This window comes from Agelaius tricolor, unplaced genomic scaffold (genome assembly GCF_023055355.1).
Source record: "Agelaius tricolor isolate 1412-34295 unplaced genomic scaffold, bAgeTri1.0.p SCAF_30, whole genome shotgun sequence".
Classification (NCBI taxonomy): Eukaryota; Metazoa; Chordata; class Aves; order Passeriformes; family Icteridae; genus Agelaius; species Agelaius tricolor.
In genome coordinates this window covers 5275982-5284076 of record NW_027269290.1, presented here as the reverse complement: position 1 = coordinate 5284076, position 8095 = coordinate 5275982, and the positions used below count along the sequence as shown (strand labels likewise).

The window sequence follows — 8095 nt, the reverse complement described above, 5'->3', positions numbered from 1 at the left end:
GGGAGAGGGGGAAAGGTTTGGAAGAGCTGGGAGGGGCCTGGAGAGAATCTTGAGGGAGCTGGGAAAGGGTTTGGAAAAATTCTGAGGGAGCTGGGAAGGGAATGGAGAAACCTGAGGAAACCAGGGAAGGGTTTGGAGAGAATCTTGAGGGAGAGGGGAAAGGTTTGGAGGAGCTGAGGGAGCTGGGAAGGATTTGGAGAGTCCTGAGGGAGCTGGGAAGGGTTTGGAGAGTCCTGAGGGAGCTGGGAAGGGTTTGGAGAGTCCTGAGGGAGCTGGGCAGGGGCTCAGCCTGGAGCAAAGGAGGCTCAGGGGGAATTTCTGGCTCTGCACAACTCCCTGCCAGGAGGGGACAGCCGGGGGGGTTTGGGATCTTATCCCAGGGACCAGGGACAGGAGGAGAGGGAACGGGGCCATGGGAGATGTTTCAGGGATTTTTAGGCTTTCTTCTTGAGGGACAAATGAACAGGAAAGCTGCGGTGCTGTAAGAGCACAAAAATCACTTTATTTGAAAGTTGAGTGTTTTAGGACATAGCTCTGAGCTAGGGGAATATTTTTAGGGAATTTTTTTTAAATGAATTATGGTAATTAAACCCAAATAAAAGAATGGCATAAAACCCCGTAATACTAGCAAGAAAAAACCTACTAAGAGAAAAAAAAAATTCTAAAAATAATGATAAAAAAGTAAGAAAAAAAGGCCGCCCTCACACCGCCACTATCCCACAGTGCCCCGTGTCCCCATCCTGTTCCGCCGCTATCCCACAGTGCCCCGCGGTGCAATCCCCTCACACCGCCACTATCCCACAGTGCCCCGCGTTCCTCCATTCCCCTCACACCGCCACTATCCCACAGTGCCCCGTGTCCCCATCCTGTTCTGCCGCTATCCCACAGTGCCCCGCGCGGTGCCATCCCCTCACACCGCCGCTATCCCACAGTGCCCCGTGTCCCCATCCTGTTCCGCCGCTATCCCACAGTGCCCCGTGCTCCTCCATCCCCTCACACCACCACTATCCCACAGTGCCCCGTGTCCCCATCCTGTTCCGCCGCTATCCCACAGTGCCCCGTGCTCCTCCATTCCCCCTCACACCACCACTATCCCACAGTGCCCCGTGTCCCCATCCTGTTCCGCCGCTATCCCACAGTGCCCCGTGCTCCTCCATTCCCCCTCACACCACCACTATCCCACAGTGCCCCGTGTCCCCATCCTGTTCCGCCGCTATCCCACAGTGCCCCGCGCGGTGCCATCCCCTCACACCACCACTATCCCACAGTGCCCCGTGTTTCCCATCTTGTTCCGCCACTATCCCACAGTGCCCCGCGCTCCTCCATCCGCTCACACCGCCTCTATCCCCTCACACCGCCACCATCCCACAGCGCCCCGCACGGTGCCGCTCCCGTTCCTCCACTATCCCACAGTGCTCTGTATTTCCCCATCCTGTTCCGCCGCCATCCCACAGTGCCCCGCGCTCCTCCATCCCCTCGCACCGCCGCTCTCCCACAGTGCCCCTCGGCCCCGCGCAGCCATGGCGTACCGCGGGCAGGGCCAGAAGGTGCAGAAGGTGATGGTGCAGCCCATCGTATCCTACATTGCCGCCAGCGCTGAGGGCACCGGGGGAGCGCGGGGAGGCTGCGGGGAGCGCGGGGCTGGCGGGCGGGAAGGGAGCGGGGCGGGCGGGTTCCATGGCGGGGTCAAGGCCCCACTCGCGGGGTCCCCTCAGGGCTTCGGGTCCCGTCCCGGCCGTGCCCGGGGCTCCCGGCTGTGCTGTGCCCTTAACGCTCGGCTCCAGAACCTGATCTTCCGCTACCTGCAGAACGTGAGTGAATCACCGCGGAGAGGGACCCCAAATGCCACCCGGTGTCAGCCCTGCCATGGCAGCGACACCGTCCCCTGGGCCAGGCTGCTCCTGCCCGGCCTGGGACATGCCAGGGATGGGGATTCTGTGGGAATTTGCAGGCTGGGAATGAGTCTGGAGTCCTGAAATTGGGATTTTTTATGGAGTTTTGGAATGGTTTGGGTTGGAAGATCCTAAGGATCATCCCATTGCCAGTCCTGCCATGGGCAGCACCTTCCCTTGGGCCAGGCTGCTCCAGGCCGGCCTGGGACACCCAGGGATGGGGCAGCCTCAGATTCTGTGAGAATTGGCAGGCTGGGAATGAGTCTGGAGTCCTGAAATTGGGATTTTTTATGGAATTCTGGAATGGTTTGGGTTGGAAGATCCTAAGGATCATCCCATTCCCAGCCCTGCCATGGCAGGGACACCTTCCACCATCCAAGGGTGCCGTTTTATCTTTTTTATCCATTTTATAAATTTTATCCATTTTATCCACTGTCCAACCCAGCCTGGGACACTCCCAGAGCTGGAGCAGCCACAGCTCCTCAGGGAATTCCACCCCAACCCCTCCCAGAGAGCAATTCCTTCCCAAAACCCCATTTAAACCCCATTTCTCTCCATTTAATCCATCCAAACACCAGAGCAGGCCCTGCTGCTCCTCCCACTGCCATCCCACAGGACATTCCCAGGGAACCCCCCCTGATTTGGGGGTGAGGATGGACCCTGAACCCCCCAGGGCCCCCCCAGAGGTGTTTTTGGTGCCTTGCAGAGATCCAGGATCCAGGTGTGGCTCTACGAGCAGGTGAACATGAGGATCGAGGGCTGCATCATCGTGAGTGCCACTGTCCCCTTGTCACCCCCCCTGCTCTGGGGTCACCCCTCTGCCTTTTCCCCTCCCCTGAACCCATTTCTGCCTTGTGCTTCTCCTGGCAATTGCAGGGTTCGGGGCTTTTGGGGTTTCTTTTTGGGGGGGAGGGTTGGGGTTTTTTGTATTTTTTTAGGACTTTTTTGGGGAGGGGTTTGGGGTTTTTTGGAGTTTTTTGAAGCTTTTTTGTTTTGTTTTGTATTTGGTTTTTTGGGGGGGAGTGGAGGGGTTTTTTGAGTATTTTTTTGTTTTGTTTTTTGGGTTTTTTTTTGTTTTGGGTTTTTTTGTTCTTTGGGGTTTTTTGGAGTGTTTTGGGGTTTTTTTTGGGGTTTTGGGCTTTTTAAATTTTTTTTGGGTTTGGGGCTTTTTAAATTTTTTTGGGGTTTTGGTGGGTTTTTTTTTGTTCTGTTTTTTTTCAATTTTTGGGGGTTTGGGTGAGTTTTTTGGGGTTTTTTTTGGGTTTTGGGTTTTTTGGAGGGGGTGGAGTTTTTTGGGGGGGATTTGGGGTTTTTAGGGGTTTTTTTTGGATTTTCACTGAGGTTGGTGCTGCTCCTGCAGGGCTTTGATGAGTACATGAACCTGGTGCTGGACGATGCTGAGGAAATTCACTCCAAAACCAAATCCAGGAAGCAGCTGGGTAGGGCAGGGCGGTGGGGAAGCCTGGAATTTGGGGGTGGGACCTGAAATCTGGGGCTGGGGTCCTAAATATCAGGTGTGGGATCCTGGAATTCAAGTGTTGGACCCTAAAATCCCAACGTGGGAGCCTGGAACCTGGAAGTGGTGCCTTAAATCCTGCTGGGATCCAGGCTTTGGGATTGGGATCCAGGTTTTGGGGTTGGGTTCCAGCTGTGGGATTGGGATCCAGGTTTTGGGGTCAGGATCCAGGTTTTGGGGCCAGGATCCAGGCTTTGGGATTGGGCTCTGGCTGTGGGTTTGGAATTCAGGTTTTGGGATTGAGATCCAGGTTTTGGGGTTGGGCTCCAGTTTTGGGGCCAGGATCCAGCTGTGGGATTGGGCTCCAGGTTTTGGGATTGGGCTCCAGCTGTAGGATTGGGATCCAGGTTTGAGGCCAGCATCCAGGTTTTGGGGCCAGGATCCAGGTTTTGGGATTGGAATCCAGCTGTGGGATTGAGATCCAGGTTTTGGGATTGGCCTCCAGCTGTGGGGCTGGGATCCAGGTTTTGGGATTGGGCTCCAGCTGTGAGATTAGGATCCAGGCTTTGGGGTTGGAATCCAAATTTTGGGGTTGGAATCCAGCTGTGGGGTTGGAATCCAGCTGCAGGATTGGGCTCCAGGTTTTGGGGCTGAAATCCAGGTTTTGGGGCTGAGCTCCAGCTGTGGGATTGGGCTCCAGCTGTGGTTCCAGGCTCCATCTGTGGGGCTGGGTGGGTTTTGGGGCGCTCCCACCCCAAAACTCGCGCCCATTCCCGCTCCCGTTGGGTTCCAGGTCGGATCATGCTGAAGGGGGACAACATCACCCTCCTGCAGAGCGTCTCCAGTTAGGGGCAGGCTGCTCCAGCTGGGAATGGGATTGGGAACGCTGCAAAAACGGGATGAGCCATGGGGGAAACCCCTCAGCTCCTCTGGGAGTCGTGTTTTGTAGTTTGGGCTTTTCTTTGGGCAATAAAACGGGGTTTTTGTAACAAAGTCTGGGAATGGGGTTTCAGTCTCGGGGTGGGGGAAATGTTTTCCAAGGGTTTTTCCCTGTGGGGTTGGATCTGGGGGTTCAGGTTTTCCCAGACCAAGCCCTTTATCCCAAAAACAATCCCATCTTCCCCAAATCAATCCCATCTTCCTGAAAACCATCCCTTCTTCCCCAAACCAATCCCATCTTCCTGAAAACCATCCCTTCTTCCCCAAACCAATCCCATCTTCCCCAAACCCATCACTTCTTCCCAAAAATAATCCTTAATTTCCCAGAAAAATCCCTTTCCCCTAAAAATCCCTTTATCCCAAAACCGATCCCTTCTTCCCAAACCAAATCCCTTTTTCCTAAAGGGATAAACCAGTCCCTTCTTCCCCACAAAAAAATCCCTTAATCCTAAAAATAATCCTCTTTTTTTTTCCCCCAAACCAATCTCTTTATCCCAAAAAAATCCTTCTCCCAAACCAATTCCTTTTCCCCAATAAGTAACCTGTTTATCCCAAAAAGAATCCTTCCCCCCCTCACCAAAATTGATCTCTTTTTCCCCAAATCAAATCCCTTTTTGCCAAGAAATCCCTTCCCATTCCTCCCTCAAACCTCAGCTTTGCCTCACCCGGGGGATTTTTCATTCCCAGCTGGAATTCCTTTTCCCGAGCCTCGGGAATTCTGTGGGAATTCTGCCTGGAGCGTCCCAAATTCCTGTCAGAACGGGGAAAAACTTTGAGAAGGTTCTGGACAGAAGGGGGAGCTGCGGGCTCGGCTCTGCCCGACCCCAATCCCGGCCGAAATTCCCCGATCCCAGTCCCGGCCGGAATTCCCCGATCCCAATCCCGGCTCTGTCCGACCCCAATCCCGGCCGAAATTCCCCGATCCCAATTCCGGCCGAAGTTCCCCGATCCCAATCCCGGCCGGAATTCCCGACCCCAGTCCCGGCCCTGCCCGATCCCAATCCCGGCCGGAATTCCCGATCCCAATCCCGGCTCTGCCCGACCCCAATCCCGGCCGGAATTCCCGGGATCAGGAGGAGGAGGAGGAGGAACAGGGCCGGGATTCCTGGGGAGTTCCTCTTTTCCCGACCCTTTTTTGTCACCCCCCCAGAGCCCGGAGCCGCTCGGGGCCCTGCAGATGTTGGGGGGCCCTGCAGGAGGGAGGGGAGCCCCGATTTGGGGGCAGTGACGGCAGCGGGGCCCCACAGAGGGGTTTGGGGACAGCTGGCCCCAAAATTCCGTTTGGGGGCCCCATCAGCCACGAGCCCTTATCAGCAGGGCTGATGAGATAAGGGGGGTGAGATAAGGGCAGAGCAGAGGTGGGAGAGGAAACTGGGGGGCACTGAGGGTGGGTGTGTCACCCCACAGGTGTGCAAATCACTTGTGGGGACTGGGAAAGGACCTGGCACCGGTTTGTGTCACCTCTCTGTGTCCCCAGTCACTGCCACCTCCCTGGGTTTGTGTCACCTCTGCCTGTCCCCAGCCACTGCCACCTTCCCCTGTGCCCAGCCATTGCCACCTCCCGGTGTCCCCAGCCACTGCCACCTTCCCATTTGTGTCACCTCCTCGTGTCCCCAGCCACTGCCACCTCTCCGGGTTTGTGCCCACCTCTGCCTGTGCCCAGCCATTGTCACCTCTCCGTGTCCCCAGCCACTGTCACCTCCCGGGCTGGCGGCTGGAATGGACGGAGACCCAGGAACTCCCCAGAGGGGCCGGGTGACCCGCAGGGACAGGCGGGCAATGGGGACAAAGCTCTGGAGGGGCTGAGCCCGAGCTTGGGGCGCTCGGGGGCTCTTCCAGCCGGGCTGGGATCGCTCCAAGGCTTCATCCCGAGGGTGGTCGCAGCCCTGGGGAGGGGAGGAACCGCGGCCAGGCCGATTCCTGCAGGGGCAGTGCCCCCTTCTCCCCCAGTGCCAGCCCTGAGCGCTCCTGGGGCTCTCCCGGAGCTCTCCCGGGGTTTATGCCGGAGCTTTCCCGGGGTTCATCCCGGAGCTCTCCCGGGGTTCATCCTGGGGTTCATCCCGGAGCTCTCCCGGGGTTCATCCTGGGGTTCATCCCGGAGCTCTCCCGGGGTTCATCCCGGAGCTCATCCCGGGGTTCGTCCCGGGCTCCCGGAGTTCCTCCCGCCTTTCCCGGCTGTTGGCAGCAGTGAGGGTGTCCCTGAGCACAGCGAGTCCCTTTCCTGCTCCATCCATCCCCCGGCTCGCCTCGGGCTGCGGAGGGGCTGGAATTCTGCTCCTGGAATTCCGCTCTTTCCCCTCTCCTTTCCTATTCCTGGAATTCTGCTCTTTCCCCTGTGCGTTTCCCTGCTCCTGGAATTCTGCACCTTTCTCTGCTCCTGGAATTCTGCTCTTTCCCCCCTCTTTCCCTGCTCCTTCCCCCTCCCCGAGCTTTTCCTCGGCCCCTCCGTTGAATTTCCCCGAGGGATCAGCCCCGGGAATCCGCTCCAGGAGCGCTCCGGGCCGGGCCGTCCCTTCCCGAGCGCTTTTCCTGGGCGCTGCAGGAGCCAAACGCCGCCGTGCCGGGGCAGATCTGGGGGATCCGCGGGATGGAAAATCGGGATATCTGCTCCTGGAGGCAGAAGCGGCTTCACCCCGGCTGGATTTTGTGCTCTCACCCTTGGAATGTGCAGGGATGGAGGATGAACCCCCCGCTCTCAGCCCATCCCTGCGGGGTCCAGGGGGGTCTCTGGGTGGTCCCATCCCCTCTGGCCGTGCCTTTTTTCAGGATGGCACAACCGTGCAAAAAAAAAAAAAAAAAACAACAAAACCAGGGCGTGGGGAAGGAAAGAAACATTCCTGCCTCGTTGTTCTGGAGCGTCCCACACACGGAGCCGGCCCTCGGGAAAGCTCCGTGCGCGGCCGGGATCTGCAGGGGAAGCAAACAATGGCATCCCCGGGGACAACAATGGCCCATTGTCCTTTGAAGCCCGAACAATGAGACAATGGCCCTCAGTCCGCTCCCTCCATTCCCAGGCACGCCCCCCCCGCGGCCCCGGGACCGCCCGGGCCCGGGGGCTCCCGCTGGCCCCGCGGAGCCACCGCGCTCGCCGCTCGCTGTCCCCTCGTCCCGCTCCGTCCCTCGTTCCCGGGGTGAGTCTGGGGGGGTCCCCGCGGGGCCTCTCCCGCTTCGCGTGGGGTGTGTAAAGGAGGAGGAGGAGGAGGAGGAGGAAGGTTTCTCTTGGATCCTCCGGGGTTTCGGTGGCGGGGAGGGGATGGAAAAGTCCCGTCGGGTCACGCGGGCCGTGCCCGGAGAACAGCGGGGCTTTGTTGTCTCCGGGGGTGGCCACTTGTCAGCTCGCCCTGAAGGATTCCTGGGGAATCCGAACCCTCCTCCTCCTCCTCCTCCTCCTCCTCCTCGTGGCGCTGGGAACGAGCCCTCCCTGCAGCGGGCAGGTCCGGGCAGGAGGCGGCAGGGCCCGGGGGGCAGGGGGTGCCCCCCATCCTGCGGGGTCTGGGGCACCCCGGGAGCCGCTGAGCCGCTCCCCAGATGTCCCCAGGCCACCTCCAGGGGATCCAGCCGCTGTCCCTGTGGTCGCGAGGGTGAATCCCAGCTGGGGACACCGGGGGGTGGCAGCGGGGGTGGGTGGTGCCACCCCGAGGGTCGCTCCGGGAGGGCACAGCCGCGGTGCAGAGGAGGGGAGAGGCCGTGGAATGTTCTCCTTGTGCCTCCAGGGGCTCCTAAAATCCGGGCGTGCTGCAGATGCGGGGCTGGGGGGAGCCGGGACCGCCAGTTCCAGGGTCGGGACTGCTCGGCTGGGCTCGGATCC

The 8095-nt window shown here is 58.9% G+C and overlaps 2 protein-coding genes across 2 annotated transcripts in view; both read left to right on the top strand.

Annotated features, from left to right (window-relative positions):
* The first annotated feature begins 1219 nt into the window (after window positions 1-1219).
* On the top strand, window positions 1220-4341 carry SNRPE (small nuclear ribonucleoprotein polypeptide E). The gene is made up of 5 exons (XM_071450033.1): window positions 1220-1574; window positions 1785-1811; window positions 2599-2661; window positions 3253-3331; window positions 4142-4341. Exons 1-5 carry the CDS (start codon window positions 1521-1523, stop codon window positions 4195-4197), a joined length of 279 nt encoding a protein of 92 aa, XP_071306134.1. The 5' UTR covers window positions 1220-1520; the 3' UTR covers window positions 4198-4341.
* A 2450-nt stretch (window positions 4342-6791) lies between these two features.
* The window catches only part of SOX13 (SRY-box transcription factor 13), a 37168-nt gene continuing 35864 nt past the window's right edge, over window positions 6792-8095 (top strand). The window contains exon 1 of the mRNA XM_071450017.1: window positions 6792-7418. The gene's annotated coding sequence lies outside the window, so the exon portion shown is untranslated. The remainder of the gene's footprint in view (window positions 7419-8095) is intronic.

Coding starts and splice junctions, on each gene's coding strand:
- SNRPE (XM_071450033.1), top strand. CDS start 1,521: ATGGCGTACCGCGGGCAGGGCCAGAAGGTGCAGAAGGTGATGGTGCAG. Junction 1,575..1,784: donor AGGTGATGGTGCAGCCCATC/GTATCCTACATT, acceptor GCTCGGCTCCAG/AACCTGATCTTCCGCTACCT. Junction 2,662..3,252: donor GGATCGAGGGCTGCATCATC/GTGAGTGCCACT, acceptor CTGCTCCTGCAG/GGCTTTGATGAGTACATGAA.